Source organism: Anomaloglossus baeobatrachus, chromosome 1 (assembly GCF_048569485.1).
Source record: "Anomaloglossus baeobatrachus isolate aAnoBae1 chromosome 1, aAnoBae1.hap1, whole genome shotgun sequence".
Classification (NCBI taxonomy): domain Eukaryota; kingdom Metazoa; phylum Chordata; class Amphibia; order Anura; family Aromobatidae; genus Anomaloglossus; species Anomaloglossus baeobatrachus.
Window position 1 is genome coordinate 578,556,855 of NC_134353.1, and position 23,438 is coordinate 578,580,292.

The following is a 23,438-nucleotide window of genomic DNA, read 5'->3' on the forward strand; positions in this document are numbered from 1 at the left end:
TACCATCTTCCCCAAGAAGTGCATGAGGCGTCTCAAGGGGTGCGACTGGCCCTGAAGGAGAGATTGCACCCCTGTCTGTAGTGAACGCTGTTTGTCCAGCGGAAGCATCACTATCGCTGAGAGAGTATGAAACTCCATGCCAAGGTATGTTATTGATTGGGTCGGGGTGAGATTTGACTTTGAAAAGTTGATGATCCACCCGAAACTCTGGAGAGTCTCCAGCGCAACGTTCAGGCTGTGTTGGCATGCCTCTTGAGAGGGTGCCTTGACAAGTAGATCGTCCAAGTAAGGGATCACGGAGTGACCCTGAGAGTGCAGGACGGCTACTACTGCTGCCATGACCTTGGTGAAGACCCTTGGGGCTGTCGCCAGACCGAAAGGCAGGGCTACGAACTGAAGGTGTTCGTCTCCTATAACGAAGCGTAGAAAACGCTGATGCCCTGGAGCAATCGGTACGTGTAGATAAGCATCTTTGATGTCTATTGATGCTAGGAAAGCTCCTTGAGACATTGAGGCGATGACGGAGCGGAGTGATTCCATCCGGAACCGCCTGGTTTTCACATGCTTGTTGAGCAGTTTTAGGTCCAGAACAGGACGGAAAGACCCGTCCTTTTTTGGCACCACAAACAGATTGGAGTAAAAACCGTGACCTTGCTCCTGAAGAGGAACAGGGATCACCACTCCTTCTGCCTTTAGAGAGCACACCGCCTGCAGAAGAGCATCGGCTCGGTCGGGAGGCGGAGAAGTTCTGAAGAATCGAGTTGGAGGACGAGAACTGAACTCTATCCTGTACCCGTGAGACAGAATGTCTCTCACCCAACGGTCTTTGACCTGTGGCAGCCAAATGTCGCAAAAGCGGGAGAGCCTGCCACCGACCGAGGATGCGGAGAGAGGAGGCCGAAAGTCATGAGGAAGCCGCCTTGGTAGCGGTTCCTCCGGCTGCTTTCTTTGGGCGCGACTTAGCCCACCACGAATCTGAGCTCCTCGTCCTTTTGAGTCCTATTGGACGAGGAGAATTGGGACCTGCCCGAGCCTCGAAAGGACCGAAACCTCGACTGTCCCTTCCTCTGTTGGGGTTTATTTGGTCTGGGCTGAGGTAAGGATGAATCCTTTCCTTTGGACTGTTTAATGATTTCATCCAATCTCTCACCAAACAGTCTGTCACCAGTAAATGGCAAACTGGTTAAGCACTTTTTGGAAGCAGAATCTGCCTTCCATTCCCTCAACCATAATGCTCTGCGTAAAACCACGGAGTTGGCGGACGCCACTGCCGTACGGCTCGTAGAGTCCAGGACAGCATTGATAGCGTAAGACGCAAATGCAGTCATATGAGAGGTTAAGGACGCTACTTGCGGAACAGATGAACGCGTGACAGTGTCAATCTGCGCAAGACCAGCTGAAATAGCTTGGAGTGCCCATACAGCTGCGAATGCAGGAGCGTACGACGCGCCGATAGCTTCATAGATGGATTTCAGCCAGAGCTCCATCTGTCTATCAGTGGCATCTTTAAGTGAAGCCCCATCTTCCACTGCAACTATGGATCTAGCCGCAAGCCTGGAGATTGGAGGATCCACCTTTGGACACTGGGTCCAGCTCTTTACCACGTCAGGGGGAAAGGGATAGCGTGTATCCTTAAGCCGTTTGGAGAAACGCTTATCTGGATAAGCGTTGTGTTTCTGAACTGCTTCTCTGAAGTCAGTGTGGTCTAGAAAGGTACTCAATTTACGCTTGGGATACCTAAAATGGAATTTCTCCTGCTGTGAAGCTGACTCCTCCACTGGAGGAGCTTGGGGAGAAATATCCAACATTTTATTGATGGACGCTATGAGATCATTCACTATGGCGTCACCATCAGGCGTATCCAGATTGAGGGCGGTCTCATGATCAGAATCCTGATCAGCTACCTCTGCCTCGTCGTACAGAGAGTCCTCCTGTTGGGACCCTGACCAGTGAGAAGAAGTCGAGGGCCGCTCATAGCGAGCTCGCTTAGGCTGTCTGGGACTGTCGTCCGTGTCAGAGCCGTCACCCTGGAATGCATGGGACACCTCCGGAGCCCGGAGCTGTTCCAACTGAGGGGGACCAGGGGGCAGTGATTCAACCGTGCCCATGGTCTGAGTTACTGGTCTAGACTGCAAAGTTTCTAGGATTTTAGTCATAGTCACAGACAATCTATCAGCAAAGGCTGCAAACTCTGTCCCCGTCACCTGGACAGTATTCACAGGTGGTTCTCCCTGGGCAACCTCCAGCAGAGGGCCCGGCCGAACAAGTGCCACAGGGGCCGAACACTGCACACAATGTGGGTCAGTGGAACCTGCCGGTAGAGTAGCCTCACATGCGGTGCAGGCAGCATAGAAAGCCTGTGCCTTGGCACCCTTGCTTTTTGCGGACGACATGCTGTTGTCTCAGAGCAATCTAGGAGGGTATATAGTGAAGAATCACCAGCGCCCGTACCGTGCAATGTATAGCATGCAAGCATAAAAATACAATTGTGCACTTCGGCACTAGTGGGGTAGGCACCCGAGGTGCCGCTTACCGCCCGCTGAAAGCGGGTGTGTGGTCGCTAGAATCCCGTGCCTGGGTCTCCCAACACTTGTCTCCCCTCTCCAGCTCAAACTGCATGCAGGAATGGCTGCCGGCGTTCTGTGAAGAGGGGCGGACCGTGGGCGTGCCTCAGACGAAGAGCGGGAAACCAGCGTCCCACTGTGCTCAATGTGAGGGCTGGAGTATGTAAAATAGACTCCAGCCCTCGGCGCTGACGTTCTGCACAGCGTCCCGCCCCCACCCTGACTGGCAGGCCTGGGGGCGGGAACGAAACGAAACTAGGCCGCAAAAAGCCGGGGACTGTAGTAGTAAGCGCGGCCGTCAAATATGCACGGCCAGCGCGGAAGTCCCCGGCGCACCACAAGTCCCAGCCGCGCCGCAGTTGAAACTGACAGCAGCGGCCGGCGCGACCGTTTCGAAGCATTAACTCCTTCAGCGAGCTGAAGAAAGTGTGGCACAAGCGCGCTGTTGTCCCCGGCGCACTAACACACCCAGCAATGCTGGTGTGTGTGTGCGCGATATGCACGGGGACACAGAGTACCTTAATGTAGCAGGGCCCTGTCCCTGACGATACTCAGCTCCATGTCCAGCAGATCCCAGTGGCTGTGGATGGAGCTCGGCCTCAGTGCCTGGAGACCGGTAAGATCCCACTTCACCCAGAGCCCTAAGGGGATGGGGAAGGAAAGCAGCATGTGGGCTCCAGCCTCCGTACCCGCAATGGGTACCTCAACCTTACAAACACCGCCGACAAAAGTGGGGTGAGAAGGGAGCATGCTGGGGGCCCTAGGATGGGCCCTCTTTTCTTCCATCCGACATAGTCAGCAGCTGCTGCTGACTAAACAGTGGAGCTATGCGTGGATGTCAGCCTCCTTCGCACAAAGCATGAAAACTGAGGAACCCGTGATCCCACGGGGGGGTGTATAGCCAGAAGGGGAGGGGCCTTACACTTTTAAGTGTAATACTTTGTGTGGCCTCCGGAGGCAGTAGCTATACACCAATTGTCTGGGTCTCCCAATAGAGCGACAAAGAAAACTAAAACAGCACAACTATTTGGATGCGAACTACTAGCAAATAACTGCTTTAAAAGTGGTTGTAACATGAAAATAGTTTTTAATGTTCACGTAAAAAAAAAAAAAAAAAAATTAAGGAAGTTAAACTAAGCATTTGGACAAAGTTGCTTACCCTGGGTTCATCTCCAGCCAAGTCTCAAGCTGACTGGCCTTGGGTGCTTCTGGAGCAAGTAGCACTTTCCCTGTCTCAGTATGAATAACCTTTACAGGTAGGTCGCTCATTTGACTACTTTCATCTATTAGCTAAATGATGGAAAGAGAAGAAAAGCAATACATTAGCATTAATACAAAATCTGTTAAGGCCCGTTTCACACATCCGGCATTTTGCCGGATGCGGCACCCATGCAGTACAGTACGTTCATTTACAGTGGAAGCTTGACACCATGCGGTTGTGTGCTTCATGCACAACCGCCTTTTTACACATGGTGCTGCACTTCCACTGTAAATTAATGTACTGTACTGTACTGCATGCGTGCCAGATCCAGCATCTGGCGAAATGCCAGATGTGTGAAACGGGCCTAAGGGTCATACATCTAAGCTGGATACAAGTACTCTTTACAAGTGTGCAATATGCTACATCAGTTACAGTCTATATCAATGCTCTAACAGGTTGTCAAATAGAATATGCTAAAAAATAAATAAATAGAAGGAAAGGCTCAAAAAAGGGTAAAAATAAGTGATTTTTTTTTATTAAAGGGAACCTGTGCAATATGCACAAAGAACCACGATCAGTTCTGGGAGCATATTTCTAATCACTGCCAAGCAGTCCCAGCATCTAGTAGCATAAATAGAGATCTTTAGAAAAATAATTTCTAAAGATCCTTTAGGATACACTAATGAACTCAGTTACTAGTCGCAAGGGCTTGAGTTCCTGCGCTCACTCAGCCCTATTAGCAGAGGCGTCCTAATATGGTATTCAATGCCAGCATCATCAGCAGTGACGAGCATACCTGTGTCCGTGGCACTGCTAATGACTCCGGCTTTTGGCTCAGAGCGCATGGTTCAGAAGTACCTGGCACTTTCGTTCATCCGTTCTAGACCTCTCTGAAACCGGGACATGTACACCTTGCTTCATAGTGCACATGACCAGAAGTGCTGGGCATTCTGATCAGCGCAGACAGAGGTACGCATGTCACCGCTGATTACGCTGGTATTGAATTGCATGCTAGCATATCCCTATGGTCATACTAACAGGGCAGAATGAGTGGAGGAACTAACGCACTTGCCCTAGTGCCTTTGCTCATTACCAGATCATAAAGGAATATAGAAATATAGAGAAAGTTAGGTAGGGATTCGAAATCTGCATCCAGAACTGCTTGTGGCTCTGGGTGCATATTGCACCTGACAGGTTCACTTTAAACTGTTAACACTTTATCTATGAAGAAAATGTACTACACAGATCATTAAAGGTAATAAAAATAAAATGGGAGGTGTATAGGCCGGGCAGATGCCAGCTGTATTTCAGATATAATACCATGCCAGCCATCAGCCTGCTAAAGGAGCCTGTGGATTTTATCTTTAATCCACTTGTGAAACCAAGCCAGAGCAACATTATAATTGCAGTGTGATGCACACAAATGTCCCACCAGGCTGGACAATCAATAAAAGACCAGAGATTGGTGGCAGGTAGAAGACTGTTCTCTGAGCTCTCCTCCAAAGGCCAAAGAATAAGGCTATGTGCGCACGTTGAGTAAATTCATGCAGTTACACTGCGCTTTGTAGCGCAGCGTAACTGCATGCGTCCTGCGTCCCCTGCACAATCTATGGAGATTGTGCAGGGGCCGTGCGCACGTGGCATATTACAACGCAGCGCTTCGGCTACTGCCGAAGCGCTGCGTTAAAAGAAGTGACATGTCACTTCTTCCGTGCGCTTTGCCGGCAGCTCCTGCTCTGTCTATGGCAGGAGCTGCAGGCAGAGCGCACGTTCTCGCCGGCACCATGCGCTTCAGAACGGAGCTTTTCAGCTGCGCTCTGAAGCGCACCTTTTACGGTGCTGGGCGAGTACGCAACGTGCGCACATACCCTAATGATTACCTGCTGGACTGCTTCTTTCAAATGGATTCAAACATGTTGCACTGGCAAAGATACCTCTGCTCGCAGCATGGAAAAGTACACCATTTGGACCAGAAGCGCACCCATGTTGGTGATCTAAAGGGTCAATCAGGCAGGAAGACACCGCCTCCTGACATGCAGAAGCATTTTATCGCGTGGAAAAATCGCTGTCACTTTACAATAACGACAAAATTAAGGAGATTTCTAAAATCGGAGCTTTTTTTCCTTGCATTTTTTCACCTGTGGTGTTTTTAAAACCCACAGTATTTCAATTCTATTAGTTTTTACTGCAGTTTTTCCAAATGAAACAAAATGGTTTGGCTCAAAAAAAAAAACAAACAAAAAACAAAACAAAAACATGAAAAACCAGCACCAAACAGAAGTTAAAAAAATAAATAAATAAAAATATGCATGTAATTTAAATTGGAGTTCCCTAGCCACCGCCTGTATTTTTATTTTTCAAGCAAAAAACAAAAAAAAAAAAAAAAAACAAAAAAAAAAAAAAAAAAAAAAACACATCACACAAGAATATCCTCAGCACTAAGGGTACTTTTGCCCATAGGGTTTTGGATGCGGCATAAATGTTTTACCCTTAACATCCATTTCGAGGTTATAAAACAGTAATTTTGGCATAATACCTCTCCATCAGGACCAAGCCCAGATCCAATTCCTTCTGCATTTTCTTCCACCTTCTGTAAAACAAAATTGAAAAGGCTATTAGCTCACCATGATTCTAAAACAAAAAGGTTTGGAATCCTCTGTATCCATGATAGACTTGAAGATTGACAAATTTTAGACCATCTATTCATGATGGGAAAAAGTAATCTCTTCAAGTGGCAGGAAAGAAAGTCAACAAAAGCCAGGAATCAGGTAAAACAGTATGTGCCACTAGGCAGCTGCATTCTCAGAAAAAGATCATCTCTAAGACGGGTTAAACAAAACTACAGTAAGGCGAGGGCCACACTGCAAGTAAAATTGGAAGAGTGGAATGCAATAATAAAGAAATAAAAAAAAACGCATTACACTGAGATCAATGTTATTCTATGGGGCCGTTCCGACCTGTGATTTTGCTTTTAAAGGCGAAGTCACATTAAGAAAACAAAATTGGGGTGTAAGCGAGAGACTTATCACTTGCACCCATACAAGTCTATGGATGCAAGTGAAACATCGGACTGCACTCAAATGACAAAGTGCAGTGGGATATACGCACAGGCTGACAATGGAGGAGAGAGAGATTACTCTCTCCTCTGCAGCCGTGATGCGATCGCAAGATCAGATCACAGTTGCATGACACTTGGCTCACACTCGCAGCAGAGCAGGAGCTGAGGGTCATTAGCATATCGCATTGGATGCTATGCACTTGTGTTGCCCTAACCTAATTTGGAAAATATAGCTGTAGAGACAACACTTGAATAAATTTGTACTAGATTTCACAACAAGCTGAACTCAAGTACAAATTTATTCAAGTGTTGTCTCTACAGCTATATTTTCCAAATTAGGTTAGCTAATGTATACTCACTAGTTATACATTAGCCTGTTAGAACACCTATATAATCTTAAACATGATATTTAAACTTTTGGGGGAGCGTGGTAAATCGAAACATGGAAAGCTTTCTCTTTTCAGTGTTTAATGCACGGTTTAAATAATTTACCTATTGTGATAGATTTGACTTGTGAGGGGGTGGGAAGACAATTTTTATAGAATTTGAATCCCTAGGGGACTTACACTGTTTATACTATATGCCTCTAACAGATTTGCAATACATGCAAAAATCACCGTTCTCTTAAGAAGCTCAGCCTCTAGCTGAGCTTCACTGGAGCACCGAGGTGTGTCCCCAGCTGTCATGGTAATCCATGGATCCCAGAAATTACGCTGCAATGTACAACAGACCATTTTTTGACCCATGGAGAGCACATCACTGAAGGTGGCTATTATGCCCAGCTTTTGAATCTCCTGTGGAACTCTGTCTATGATGGAGATGGAGGGAAACGCGTCGAGTTTCAAATTTGTCCACTGATTGATATGGGAGACAATTTAAGACCCCGGAAAAATATCAGATAAGTCAGCTGATGAAAATCATTTTGGTCCCGTACCTCTGGTCTATGTTGCATCATTGTTTAAGACAGCAAATTAATGAGGGACAGCCACCGAGGAATGGGGGCATTGTGTAAATTAGAATGTACTCCATTGATAAGAAGGGTACAGATCTAGGGACAGTTAAGAAATGAATTGTAATTGATCCTGACTATACGATCATTCTGGGGTATAAGTGATTACACCTAAGATGTTTATTTAGTGGACTGTCACCACCCAGAAACAGATGGAAGAGGACTAACCTTCAATCAAAAACTTTTTTGAATTATTGTATACCCACAAAGGGACAGAAAAGGGAAAGCCGTCGAGGAATGGGGGTACCGTAAAAATAAGGGTGTACTCCATTGACAGGCAGACAAATAGCTCTAGGGAAAAGGAACAGAACCATACCCATATATCCCTTTAGTCATCTGGGGATATCCTGGTTACTCTGTAAAGTCACCCGAAGGTCCCCTCTCCTCTCTGTGGTATATATATAAAAAAAATTCTGATAATTTTTTCTGATTTTTTTTATTTTTTTGACAATATCTTCTGGGAATATTGAAACTTGACAGCCACTACATGGTGTTTAGGTATTTATATGTAGTTTTTGTTGAGTTTGTGATTTTAAAGAAGTTATTCTAATAAAGTGTGATTTTAGAAATAGGTATAATCTGTCACTAAAAAAGTTTTTCCATATACCTGTAAAAAACATTTAACCCTTCTGAATACCCCAATGTACAATAGTGTCATTTAAATGCAGCTTTAAGAGACTAGCATTTAAATGGTTAAAATCCAGCAATCTGAGCCAACTTGGATCGCTGTACTTGCAAGAAGATGCCGCCTATGTAACCGCTGGCTTACATAGCAGGCATCTGCCTCGTATGAGGCTGGGTCAGTACCTGGGCCTGCTGCATACTTTTCTTATCAAGCTATAACCCCTCCCCCCAGAGCAAAAAAAAAAAAAAAGTATGCAATAGGTTGTTAAGGAGTTAAACTGGTTATCATGGAAATTTTTAGGCTGTCTCAGGGCCTTTAACATGAGGAATCTTAACAGTGTGTAATGCATCACTGCTAGGATTCTGCAGTGTGACACTTTCTGCTCTTGTCAGCTCCTATTCTTTTCAAATCGGAGCTGGTAAGGAGAACCTAGGATAGGCAACTACACATTAAAGGGACTCTGAGCAGTCATTCCATGCTCACAAAGTACAGGCGCTTGGTGCATCATGGCATGGCCACACATTTAAGTGCACTTCCCTACTTGCTTGCCTTCCATTTATGCAGGCAGAGACCTGTAACTCGAGGGAAGCAGGCAAGGCTTCAAAAATAAGTTTTGCTCTGAAACGTCGCAGCATTCCTGAGTTAAATATACCTGGCTGAGATCATGCAACCAGCGTGTTCCTGACCAGGCCAAATTTTCTAATTCGGACCAGTTTCGCTATGTGGTAATAACTCTGGAACGCTTCAACAGATCCCGGCAATTCTGAGAATGTTTTTTCACGTCATATTGTATTTTATGATAGTGCTAAATTTAGTTCAATATGATTTGGAGTTTATTCATGAAAATCTAGGCAATTCTACAAAAATTGAGAAAAATCACAATTTTTGAATTTTTATGCCCTCAAATAATAGATGACATTTACCATGTCTACTTGGGCTCAGCATCATTTTTAAACACTTTTGTTTGAACTTATCTACAGCTGTGGGGAGCATCAGAAATCGAAGATATTGGACTGTGAAAATGAAAAAATTAAGTTTTCCCAAAAACGTTGCTTTAGCCCTATATTTATCACTTTCACAAGTGCGAACAGAGAAAACGGACTACCCAATTTGCTGGGCAATTTCTCCTGAGAACACTGACGTTCCATATGTGTGGGAAAACGACTCTTCAGGCACATAGTAAGGCTGTAAATGAAATGAGAGTAGTTTTGCAGGCACCATGTCGCATTTGTAGGATCCCTGTAGTGCCAGAACAGAAGTAACCTTCCACAAGTGACCACATTTTGGAACTGATCAAGGGCTAGAGATCGGATTTTACAGATATTTGAGTTCATAATGTGGTGACATACGCAGATTGTGCAGAATACAAAAGGGCGTAAAAGGATGGTGTAATGACAGCGTAAATCTGAAATAAAAATAATTATGGATATGAGGTACACTGAAACATTCCTATATGCATAGGTCAGCTTTGTCGAGGCAGGTGTGATTGAAAAATGGTCTCCTTTCTTATCCCCCTTTTATAAGCACACTTTCCACCTTTATTGCAACTTCCTTTCTTTGTAGATTGGGGGACCTCACTGGGAAGATGTTGCCCTAGTAGTATTACAGGCACCTTCAATTGCAGAGTACTGGGGAACGCTCCTTCCTGACTTCAAAGTATTAGGGTCTTTGATCACTACCTCCTGGAACTGAAGGAAGAAGCCGGTCTGGCCTGCACATTGTGATCGCACCTAAGCGTTATATAGTGCCATCTGTATGATGTGCTGTAAGGGTGGAGGACTTTATCAGATAAATCAACTCCCCCCCCCCCCCCCCTTCTTATTGTACCCCAGGAAACAGTCCAGTTGGGGGACCTGCGTAGTGGTACTTCATACAACAGAGGGATACTGCCATTTCCCGATATGATGGTCAAGGAAAAGACATCCCTCTAGTCTGAATACTTGACCAGCAGCCTGTTGTCAGCATACTGGGCCCTGCTCTCATCTCTTCTGAGCAGCTGTCCAATTAGTAACCTAGGTAGTAGAGTTGAGCGCGGTTCGTGGTTCTCCAGTTCGCGGTTCGAGTGATTTTGGGGGCTGTTCTAGATCGAACTAGAACTCGAGCTTTTTCCTAAAGCTCGATAGTTCTAGTTACGTTCGAGAACAGTTCTAGCAGCAAAAAGCCAAGCTAATTACTAGCTGTGTAATAGTGTAAGTCACTCTGTGGCTCACACTATTATGAAATTTCAGCGTATAATGTGCGGGAGCAGCACGTTCAGATCAATGCTGCTGGGATACTGGGATCGCCATTTTTTTTTTTTTCTGTTCCTCCTTCCCTCCCTAAGCGTGCGTGTAGTGGGGCGGGCCAGCATGTCAGCCAATCCCAGACACACACACAGCTAAGTGGACTTTTAGCCAGAGAAGCAACGGCATGTGTGATAGGATGTCCATGTCACATGTCCCTGCATTACAAATACGGGCATCTGTGCCCGTCTGGACGCCATTATCTGCCTTCTGCGTCTGGGTGTCAGTCACCGCACGTGCAGCTCCTGACTCCGATACGGCTATGTACGCTCTACACACAGCGCTATACAGAATAGGGATAGAAGTTTCTTTCAGCCCCTGTAAGGGCTAATAACAGCAGGCTCAGAGCCATAGGTGACAGTCAGGTCCGTGGAAAGAGGTTTTAACAGCTACAGATAAGAGCGTCTGTGTAGCTAAGGTCAGGGAGTTCCTTGCTGCATTTCACCATTAGGAGGGATAGAAAGTGAGGCTTCCTTTCCTCTACACTGAGCCACAACCCGGCCACTGTACCCTCCTGCCCTTTGCACACTCAAGCTCATTGTTACTAAGCCATTATACTAGCAAACTGTGCTGCCATTTTAAGGGCCATAGTTTCATTGTCCGGGATAGTTATTGTTGTTTATTCTGCTGTTAATAAAAGAAAGACCACCGCGGCAATCTACACCACCTCTCAATTTTTACTACCACATTTTAAGTGGACATTCTTGTCACTAGCAAAATGAGTGGCAAAATGACAGATGCTGGTGGAAAGGGGAACAGGCGTGTTGGAAAAGGAAAAAAAGGTTGTGTCCGTGGGGAAGGTGGCAAAGCTCCAATAACATCTGCTGAAGATAGGCCATCTTCCAGCAAAAGTAAGATGTCTACTACTTTCCGTGGACAATCGGATGTGCTCCTTTTTTACGAACACGAACAATTGGAACAAAGGTAGATGCTGCCCAAAAAAAGAAAATGCTTGAATGGATCTCAAGTGGTCCAACAAGTGCCCTCTCAGCCACCTCAACTACCGCATCCAAAAAACACCAGTCCTCCGAGTTGTCATCCCAATCACACTTGCTTTCTCCCAGCTCTGAAGTCTCCATCCGCCGCCCTGCACAGTATGGTGGAACTGAGATGGCTGAGTCTGCAGAGCTGTTCAGTCACACTATAGCATGGGAATCAGAGGTCTGCTCCCAAGCTACAGTGAGTACAGACCAGGAAATGGTCTGCAGTGATGCCCAGAACCTTTGTGACTCTGATTCAGGCCGTGAGGACCAAGTTTCTGAGCATAATGTTGACCCTTATTCACAAACTGTAACACCTGTTGTAATTAGACAATGAGGAACATACTGATGATGATGAGACGCAGATACCAGATTGGGATGACAACTTAAATATTCGTTCAGGGCAGGAAGAGGCTCGGTCTGAGGGTGAGGGGAGTGCAAACAACGCTTTATGAGGAACTTCTAGATCCCATCTACTGTCAACCCACAGTCAGGCACTCGAGGAGGTCAACAGAGGCGGGAGGAGGATGATACAACTGACGACGAAGTTACCTTGCGCCTTCCTGGACAGAGTCGGAGTACTGGTAGCACGTCTACAACTGCATCCTCAGCCACCACTCTGCCTCTGAGCACTAGTCGGGGTGGCTCAGCAGGTCGCATGCCCTCTAAGCCTTGCCTAGCCTGGTCCTTTTTTGACATAGCAAAAGATCGCCCAAATCATGTGATATGTAAAATTTGTTGTGATTCTGTTAGTAGAGGGTAAAACCTCAGCAGTTTGACAACTTCTTCCATGAATCGTCACATGAATAACTATCATATGTCCCAGTGGGAAGCTCATCGTGCTGCAATGCGGCCTAGCGGAGCGGACCATCCACCGCCTGCCCCTTCCAGTGCCTCTGCGCGCTCATCTTCTAGGACTGTGGGGACAGCTGTCACACCTGGTTTTCCACGCACAACTTCCACCACTGTAACCGCAACAGGCAGTTTGCTTGGTAGGTCGTCAGTTGGTTTGGAAGGGAAAACAAGTACGTGTGTACAGCTCTCTCAGACATCGATAGCACCATCGTTGGATGAAGGCAACATCATGTCTACGCTTGCACTTTCCTCACAAACCTGCATTTTTCCAGGGACACCCTACTCAACACCGTCTACACACAGCAGCCAGATCTCTGTCCCTCAGATGTGGACAAATAAAAGGCCATTTCCTGCGACCCATGACAAAGCTAAGAGGTTGACTTTATCCCTCTGTAAGCTCTTTGCTACAGAAATGCTGCCTTTCCGCCTGGTGGACACACAGGATTTTAGAGACCTTATGTCTGTCGCTGTGCCCCAGTACCAGATGCCCAGTCGCCACTACTTCTCTAAGAAAGGTGTGCCCGCGCTACACCAGCATGTCGCACACAACATCACCGCTTCCTTGAGAAACTCTGTGTGTGAACGGGTGCATTTCACCACCGATACTTGGACCAGTAAGCATGGACAGGGACGTTACATGTCGGTGACTGGGCACTGGGTAACTATGGTGATAGATGGTGAAGGGTCTGCTGCACAAGTCTTGCCGTCCCCACGACTTGTGTGTGTCAATCCTCTGTCAAAGTTCCGCCACTGCTTCTGCCTCCTCAACCTCGTCTGGGTCCTCCACCTCTGCCCCAAGCCTGCCTGGTCAGGCCACCAGCGTTGGAACTGCGCAGAAGGAATCACGCACCCCTCATTACTATGCTGGCAGCAGAGCGCAACGGCATCAGGCGGTCTTTATCTTGAAATGTCTTGGAACTAAGAGTCACACAGCGGCTGAGTTGTGGGCAGCTCTGGAGACTGAGTTTGGTAAATGGTTGTCTCCACTCAACCTGCAGCCTGGTAAGGCCGTGTGCGACAATGCTGCAAACCTGGGTGCGGCCCTTCGCCTGGGCAAGGTGACACACGTGCCTTGTATGGCTCACGTGTTGAACCTTGTTGTCCAGCAATTTTTAACACACTATCCCGGCCTAGATGGCCTTCTGAACAGGGCACGAAAACTGTCTGCTCACTTCCGCCGTTCAACCACCGCAGCTGAGCGACTTGCGTCGCTCCAGAAGTCTTTCGGCCTGCCGGTTCATCGCCTGAAATGTGATGTGCCGACACGCTGGAATTCGACTCTCCACATGTTACAGCGACTGTGGCAGCACCGCCGAGCCCTGGTGCAATACATCATGACGTATAGCCTGGGCCAACGAGATGCAGAGGTGGGGCAGATCACCCTGATGGAGTGGTCTCAGATCAAGGACCTATGCACCCTTCTGCACAGTTTCGACATGGCGACGAATATGTTTAGCGCTGACAATGCCATTATCAGCATGACAATTCCAGTCATTTACATGCTGGAGCACACGCTAAACACTATTCGGACTCAGGGGGTGGGACAACAGGAAGGGGAGGAACTACAGGAGGATTCATATGCGCAAGAGACAACAACATCACCAAGGTCCAGACTTTCATCACCAACGCGGCAGGCATAGGACCATGGGGGACAGGGATCAACAAGTGCGCATGGTTGCAGGCGAAATGTTGAGGAAAGTGCAGGAGAACATGAAGAAATGGAGGACGAACTGTCCATGGACATGGAAGACTCAGCGGATGAGGGAGACCTGGGTCAAATTTCAGTTGAAAGAGATTGGGAGATGTCAGAGGAAGAAAGAACGGTTAGCACCTCTATGCCATAAACACAGCGTGGACTTGGTCCGCATGGCTGCGTCAGACACATGAGCGCCTTCTTGCTGCACTACCTCCATCCAACATGACCCTCGTATTGTCAAAATTAGAAGTGATGATGAGTACTGGCTTCCCACACTATTAGATCCCCGGTACAAGTCCAAATTTTGTGACATAATTCCAGCCATAGAAAAGGGACGCACGTATGCAGGAGTATCAGCAAAAGCTGTTACTCGATCTTAACTCTGCTTTTCCACAAAACACCCGTGGTGCACGGAGTGAATCTCCCAGGAGTATCTCCAAATGAACATCGATGCCATGACTTTGCAACTGGAGCTTTGCTCATTTTGGGCTTCAAATCTTGAAAAATGGCCAGAGCTCTCCACTTACGCCTTGGAGATCTTATGTCCAGCTGCCAGCGTTGTCTCTGAACGTCTCTTCAGTGCTGCTGGGTGTGTGCTGACAGATAAGCGCACGCGTCTGTCCAGTGACAATGTGGACAGACTAACGTTCATCAAAATGAACAAGTCATGGATCCACAAGGAATTTACTACCCCTGTGTCATCCTGGGGAGAGTAAATGCTTGTGGATTTGGAATGTGCTTGATGCAAATCAAAACATCCTGTTTGCAACTAGGGCACAAGTGCTGCCACTGAATGGGTGGGTGTGTGTGGGGCACAATTTTTGGAAAAAAGGGAGACTCCGCTTGGAGTAACCCTTGCTTACATTGTTTTTAAAAATGATCCAAGATGAACAGATCTGGGATCAGGAAAGACTTTGCTACCTACCCTGGGGTCATCCTGGAAACAGTTAAGTATGGCGTATTTTTGAATGTGCTTGATGCAAATCTACCTGTGAAGTGTACAACTGGGGCACAAGTGCTGCCACTGAAGGGGTTGGTGTCTGTGTGGCCCAATTTTTGGAAAAAAAAGGGAGACTCCGCTTGGAGTCACCTTGCAGTATTTTAGATTATTTTAGAAGGGCATGCCATGCCTATATCTGTGAGCAAGGATGGTTGACCTTAGGGAGATCAACATCCACTACTGCGGAGACACCATCACGTGTTTCTCAACGCAGTAATTCTAGAGCAATGCCCCCTGGGAAATATTCAAAGCAAGAAGGCCTGCAGAGACACCATCACATGTTTCTCAACGCTGGCAGGAAACTAGCCAGGTCTTTCACCGGGAAGGAACAACCACGGGAAGGGCAGTCTCCAGTCAAGGAGACCACCTATGCCAAACATGGTATCCATCCACAGACAGCCGTTTCGGGGTATTTGTTGTTCCTTCCCGGTGAAAGACCTGGCTAGTTTCCTGCCAGCGTTGAGAAACATGTGATGGTGTCTCCGCAGGCCTTCTTGCTTTGAATATTTCCCAGGGGGCATTGCTCTATAATCACTGCGTTGAGAAATACATGATGGTGTCTCCGCAGTGGTGGATGTTGATCTCCCTAAGGTCAACCATCCTTGCTCACATAGTCTTTTACTAGGCAATGCTCCAACTAGCCAGATTCCTACTCCACACTGATGAGGGGCAAATACCCTGAAACGGCTGTCTGTGGATGGATACCATGTTTGGCATAGGTGGTCTCCTTGACTGGAAACTGCCCTTCCCGTGGTTGTTCCTTCCCGGGGAAAGACCTGGCTAGTTTCCTGCCAGCGTTGAGAAACATGTGATGGTGTCTCCGCAGGCCTTCTTGCTATGCCTATATCTGTGTCTCGTCCTCTTTTTCCTCGTAACGCTGTTTTGTTTTCGCATGAGAATTTGTTCATGTCACTTTCCCATGTGTTTGTGTTGTGAGTTGTTTGTCACCTTTTGGACACCTTTGAGGGTGTTTTCTAGGTGTTTTTAGGCGTTTGTGATTGCCTCCCATTGTTTCCTATGCAGTTCGAGCGGTTCGCCGAACTGAACTCGAACGAGACCTCCGTTCGGCGAACCGAACTCGAGCCGAACCACGACCGGTTCGCTCATCTCTATTAGGGAGGCCTGTCTCACAGTACCACATGCTGCGGTAGCTCTGGCAGAGAGGGGCTTGAAGCATGGGACGCTAGTGTAAAGGTAATCCACGCAGAGGTGATAATCCTGATGCAGCAGTGGGTGCACCAACCACCACATACTTTTACCATTCTCTCACTGTGGGGAGGTGAGGGAACCCCCTCGTGACAAGGAGTACGGGTGCCCTGATGTCAGGGACACTGACTAGAGACCCCCATGACGTAAATGTATGTCTATTTGCCGAGAACCCCTTCCAGATCATGATGTACAGTTACATCATTTGTTGGAAAGGGGTTAATCAGCTGTGCTGTTCAGCTCCATTCAATGCATACATGCGGCCATTGCTAATAACAGTTTATCTGATATGGATAACCTATTCCAATGATCGCTTATTAATATATTATGCCACGACAACCCCTTACCTAGATTTTAACTATACTAGAAATACATTCTTCTTTATCTTCCAATAGCAAATAACGGACATAGCCAAATCTTTCTTACACAGTAAGATTGGACAAAGACATGTTCATCTAGTTCAACCAAGGATGTAGGGAATGGTGTATAGGTATACCCATAAAGCACAATCCAGTCTTCTCTAAGGAGGTTTTTCCCTCATGATAACGAGTGATGATCAACTGCAACAGCCTTCAGAACATCAATTTTCCACATTTAAGTAATTATGTTGTTTTTGAATCTAAAAAGAGCAATTAAGCCTCATTGAAAGCATTGACTGTTCCGGCTGTGATCATCTCCTGGGATCGGCTGGTCCACAGATTATTAGTTCTCATGGTAAAGAAGCTTTGCCTCCTGCGGGGATTGAACCTATGTTTCTATAGATGGAGAGAGTGCCCTTTGGTCTTTTGAAGGAGTTTTACATGAAAACTGTTGACCATTCCTTATGTATTGGCTACATTTATGTACTGGTTAATCATGTCCACCCTTAGACATCTCTTCTCAAGACTAAAATGTATTCTTTTCCCATCTTCTCATGTCCATTTTCGCGTATCCCCTCCTTTCAAATGCAATAACCTTTTTATTTTTCCACCGACAAAAATATGATGTTTTGTTTTCTTGCAGAACAAGTTGTTGAACTTTCGAATGACACCATTCACTATCTTATGGTCTAGTGGAAGCCAGGAACAAAATTCCAAGTGCAGCAAAGTTGTGAAAATAGTGTATTCTACAAATTAATTTATAAAATGTATTTATTTTTATTTTTAACGTGGGAAAAGAGGGGGTCATTTGAACTTCTTTTTTTCTTTTCATATTTGGAAAAACATTTTTTCCCTACTTTTTAGTCCCCTTAGGGGACCTGAACCTGCGATCACCAGATTGTTAGTGTCACGTGCAGCAATACCATAATACTAGAGTACAAAGCAAAATCAGGGCCTCCTATGAATGCCAGCCACTATCTGGTGTTCACAGAAGTACCAATGTAACAGGCTCTGGAGTCTTCAGCAGGGCCTCGGCTGTCATGCCAAAGCAAATTATGCTTATGTAAAGTAGATATATGGTCAATACTATTTATTAAACTATTTTGCTCTAAATGACTGTTTTAAAGGGCGTAGAAGTATATTTCAAAGTTTGTCAAATTTCCGAAGTTTTCATAAAACACAAAACACACTGCCCTAAAGTGTACCATCAACAAAGCACAATCGGTAAATAAAAAGAAAAAAAATCACTGGGATACGTATAAGCATTCTAGAGTTATTGCCACAAAGTCGTGCGTTTCGAAGTTTACCCCACCAAGGTCATTGTTCTGGTGGATTTCCTGATGAATTAATGATGGTACACTTCGAAACGCGGTGTATTAAACCACCTTGCATTATACTCCTGGACGTGTGTCATATTTCCAGCAGCGCAGTGGTAGATCCACATTTCACAGCGTTCCTAAGTGGATTTTGTTTTTTTCTAGCAAGTGGACTTTGCAGCAGCTAGTTACAGGCTTTATATCCAGTTGTGTGATACACAACTTAATGAAGTGAGCATATTCCCTTTTTACTCTGTATTTTGGGTAAGACCCTATTTTTTTCCCCTCCAGGACTTTAAACTGATTGCCACATAAAGTCACATGGCAGATCTGACAAATTTGGCCTGGTCAGGAAGATGAAAACTTGTGTTAGTGGTAAGGGATTAAATGAAAAACTGCTTGTCGTGATAGTGAAAGGACTACAGAAAAGTGATGGGTACAAAAAAGGTAAAACAAGAAGAAGTACATACAGAGATCAATACCGTGAACACATTTATAAGAAAAAAAGTGTCATGGTAGTGTAGGTTCTAAAGTAAATTTATAATACTACACACAAACATGTCAACAGACACCAATCGGTGCAGTGCTGGTTCTATATGGACATTTAAATGCTAGTAATGGGACCATTTGTGGGAAATTACTGGAGCATGCATCACGTCTAAAGCATATTGTTTTTGATGCCCCAGAACAGAAGTAAAAAAATATCAGGAAATATGAGAATAAGAGTGCTAAGGATCTGAGTACATCTTCACAGCACAACCGTTATTTTCACAGATGTAAATACAATATGTAAATTGTGTAGTTAGGAAACCAGAGAAGCAAATTTAGTGATCAATAACAGAGAGCGTGTAGTGTGCAAGCAAGAAAATGTATGTGCTCTCAAAAATAACACACATATTAACAGCTTGCTGCTGGGGTTGTTTTAGCAAGTCTTGCTAGACTTCACAGTCAGCCATCTGTGCAATAGATAGTTACATGAATCATAAAAAAATCCTCCCAGCATTAAAACCACCATACACTTGGAACGGAAAACTTAGTGTGACAGCTGAACCAAAAAGTTAATTTGACAGCCAAAAGGGTTTGGTTTTTTTTTTTGTTTTTATTTTTAAACACTTAGCATTAGCATTCTCAAAAATAGACATTTTCTACATCTGTTTACTGTATCTTCTTGTGCATTCAGTGTAGTGCTGCCTTTCTAACGTTTGTTTCTAACCTTTGCTGTATTTGATTATTTCTAAGCAGCACCAGAATATATTGGTATCAATGTTTAGTAATAGATACAGTGGCATGTTATCCAGAGTCTAGCCAAGATACACACATTAGGCCGGGGCCACACGGGGACTGCTGCGATCCTCGCATGACACACTGCTCGCGCTGGCAGCACAGCAGAGCCGAGAGTCACTGCGACTGAGGTCTGATCAGACTACAGCGAGGAGGAGCGGGCCGCCTCCATCTCCCTCTCTCCTCCGTTGCCGGCTATTGCCATTCTCGCTCTGCACTAGCGGTACACCGGTGTACTGCGAGTGCAGTGCGATTTTTCTCTCGCCCCATAGACTTGAATGGGTAAGAGAATCCTGGATCGCATTTGCAGTTGCAGCATGCTGCGTTTGTTTTCTTGGTCAGATTAGAGCTGAGAAAATAATCGCTCATGTGTGCTGGCACATAGGCTAATATTGGTCCGAGCAGAATGCGATGTTTTATCGCACTCCACTCGCTCCGATTTTCATGCCGTGTGTCTTAGGTCTCATAGTTACTCACACTGCCACAAGACCTACTAGATATATCCTATGGACTAAATTTCAGTGCATCCAAGAGTTAAAACGCTACAGAAGAATACAACACAGCAGGCTGCAGTGCTCTATACTGTAATCCCAAAATCGCTCCTTATAACCATGCAAATAAACTGCTTCAAAAACTTTACATAGCAGGGTGCAAAATTATGGTGCATCATGGCTGGGTTTGTTCTTACCTTCTTTCTTCTCTTCTTCTTTTTCTCTTTGGCAGCCTGAGCTTGCTTGTGCTCCCACACCAAACTGGTCAGATTAGCCACATACTCATCAGTCTGTTGGAGAAGGTAGGCCAGACGGCGATCCTTTTTCTGATCAATAAGCTTACGGTAGCCTTCTTCATCTTCTGCCTGTTAAACATTGCACAAGATTCACTTTGGATAAAAATCATTTATCTCCATAGTTCTGTATGCATGATCAAATGAAATGGAAGACATTTAAGTGCATGCAAAGCTGACAGCTAGCGCTACAGAAACAGTGTTAAGGGTCTGTGCACACGGTGCAGTTTTAGAGAAATCCGCACGAAAATCTGCATGCCTATCCAGAAGCCAGCAAAGTCAGATTTCTCAAGGGCTGTGCACACTTGTTTTATGGTGTTTTTGTCTGCCAGAAGGTGCAGTTTGATGCAGAAAATATCTGCACCAAATCTGCGGCATGTGCACCTAGCCTTAAGGTGCAACACAAACCTACGATTTGTGACACTTCAAAATCAAAAAGAAAAAATCAAGAAAACAAATTGCACGTCTGACTGCAGCATCATATAGCTCTAATGGCTCCTGTGACCCGGATTTTGCTATGTAATGTGAGTGCCGCACAGTGTAGGGGCAGAGGACAATGATTCCAGCGATGTATCCCTTACTGGACTGTTGGGGTGATGTTTTTGATAGACTCCCCGGTATAACCCCACCCCCTCCTGATTGGCAGCTTCCTTGTGTGCACTGTGCATTATCCACAAGCTGCTAATCAGTGGTGGTTTTACACAGATTAGCGGGGACTGGCTTGCACAAGTCCTTTAGTGATAATCTCCTGCTGATAAAACACTGTATTGGAACTACAGCGCACAGGCTAATAACACATCACTAATCAGGCTCCCCTGCCCTATATTATGCTGCTCTCAGATTAAAGGGCAAAGCCCTGCCAACAGATTCCCGTTAACCGTTTTGTCAATTTGCATTTCACTATACCAGACAAGTACACCACAATTACTTTGTTCATGGGCTATAAATGTTCTGTGCAATCCACAATTATGGTAAATTCAACTTTGATTTGGTCCAGATGTGTGAGCAAAATTATGGCATATGTGGAAACGGGGTAGATAATACAGTGCTGTAAAGTATCTGGGAAAACTAGTCGTACTTTGTATATCAGGACAGGTTCTGCAAACCATCAGTGGCAGAGCATCTGGACAGTATCAGATAGTAGCATGCATGAGGTCATTATGGGGGAATGCTTCACTGTGCAGCTTAAAATCAAAAGCACAATGCAAATGAAGACATCCTTAAACCAGGTTCATTTTTCTGAAAACTGCTGAGTGTGCATGAATTTTATTTTCCTGTTCCAGACTCCATAAACTAGAACGCTCCATCTGCCTGCTGCTATAGATTATTGGAAGTATACTAGAATACACTAGACTCTCACGTGTACCCTTCTTAGAAGGACTAACTTACCATCAATCTTCTCATTCTTTCTTTCTCAATTCGTTCAGTTTCTTTCTTCTGCTCACGTTCCGTGTTTGCGTGCCATGTAGCCACCGCTTTAGAAAGTTTCTGGATCTTGCCAGTGACCGATCTGTGGTATTCTTTAAAGTCTTTAGCATGTTGCAAAATACTGTTAAGATATTCCTATAATTGAAAAAGAAAGACACACGGATATAAAGGACAATTGGTTAAAAGTAATACTAGTCAAAAAATGCCACAACTACTATGCAATTGGGTAAAGCCTTATTATGATATCCACAAAGTTCTGTGGCCCCGGTCCTTTAATTTGAATCCAATAGTGAACGTTCATTGCCTTCTGAAGCAGGTTCTGCACTCATCCTTACAATGTACGGTGGGTGACAACCAAGAAACACAGTCTGCAGGTGAGGGACTGGGCAGGAATCCTACAGCATGTGTGTGTGGAGCAGACGAGGCAGGCAGCATGCAAGGCCATATGTAGGGCATCGGACATTGCTCACTGACCTACAACTAGGTTATACTACAACATACACTTATGGAGGGATTCAATTACTGTATTTTTCGGATTATAAGACACACTTTTCCTCCCAAAAATTTGGGAGGAAAATTAGGGGTGAGTCTTAAAATCCAAATATAGCTTACCGGGGGGCTGTCTGTGCGGCGGCCGGGTGCCTGTGGCTGCGTGCGGGCAGCCAGGTACCTGTCGGTGCCGGCTGCCTCTCTGTGCGGGCGGCCTGCAGCCTGCCACTCTGTGCATGCGGGTGGGTGGCTGTGTGGCAGATGTCCCAGTTCAAATGATGGCGCCGGGAGTTCGCGCGTGCGCAGATTGAGCTCTTGGATGGGAGCTCCATCTGCGCAAGCGCCGCTCCAGGCGCCATTATTTGAACCGGGACCGCGGACACACTGGGACACTCACTGCATTGGCCTGCTCCACCACTCACCCGCCACCGCGGCTGCCACCACGGACGCCGCCACTGACCCGCCATGGCTGCCACTACTGACCCACCACGAACCCGCTGCGGCTGACGCAATTGACGCGCCGCAAATGCCTCCTGTGACCCCGCTTCACCACCACTGCTGCCCCCTCCGGTAAGACAACACCGGATTATAAGACGGACCCCATTTTTATTTTACCTTTTTTTATCTCAAAATTTGGGGTGCGTTTTATAATCTGGTGCGTCTTACAAAAACAAAAAAAAAACCCCGATAGATTAGACACTAGCAAGAAAAGTTCCGTATTTTTGAGGGAATTACCTAATTAAATAAAATTAAATAAGTCAGCTGAACCAATTACTTGCTGACGTAATGTCTAAGGGGGGGGGGGGGGTCTCGGATATCTCAGATGGTTGGATAGGGCATGTTAGATTTTAAACTGCTTAGATTTTTTTTTCTTGGAACCATGTGCATGTACAAGATGAGGTCGGGTGAAAAGGTTGAACTATCAGCGATTACATGTGTACGGCCAGTGGAGAGATGGTAGAGCATCTGCAAGTTTATGGCCATCTCCCCAATGACCAGTGCTAATGACAGGGTCAAGTTCTCTAGAGAGATGTGCGTTTACAGGATTTGCCAAAAATGTACATAATGAGATTATAACCCTAAACTGGCCGATTACATTTTCTGACCCAAAGCTTAATTTTCCCTGACTAGAACACTCATTCATTACAATATGGATATGCCATAAATGTACAGGATGGTATTAAACCTTTAAAGCCCAGACCTTCAGAGGCAATTTTGACCAATCTGTCTCTGCTGCTTCGCAATAAACGCAAGGTCACTTGATATATCAGTAGACTACATTTAGTAAATGCTGCCAAATTACAG

The 23,438-nt window shown here is 45.7% G+C and overlaps 1 protein-coding gene across 7 annotated transcripts in view; it reads right to left on the minus strand.

Annotated features, from left to right (window-relative positions):
- The window catches only part of SMARCA2 (SWI/SNF related BAF chromatin remodeling complex subunit ATPase 2), a 382,091-nt gene that overhangs the window by 215,573 nt on the left and 143,080 nt on the right, over window positions 1–23,438 (minus strand). For all 7 annotated transcript variants that reach the window (XM_075317706.1, XM_075317698.1, XM_075317689.1 and 4 more), the window contains exons 9-12: window positions 21,606–21,779; window positions 20,121–20,288; window positions 6,302–6,355; window positions 3,724–3,854 (exon numbers count right to left, since the gene is read on the minus strand). In XM_075317706.1, coding sequence (XP_075173821.1) covers window positions 3,724–3,854; window positions 6,302–6,355; window positions 20,121–20,288; window positions 21,606–21,779 — 527 coding nt within the window. The remainder of the gene's footprint in view (window positions 1–3,723; window positions 3,855–6,301; window positions 6,356–20,120; window positions 20,289–21,605; window positions 21,780–23,438) is intronic.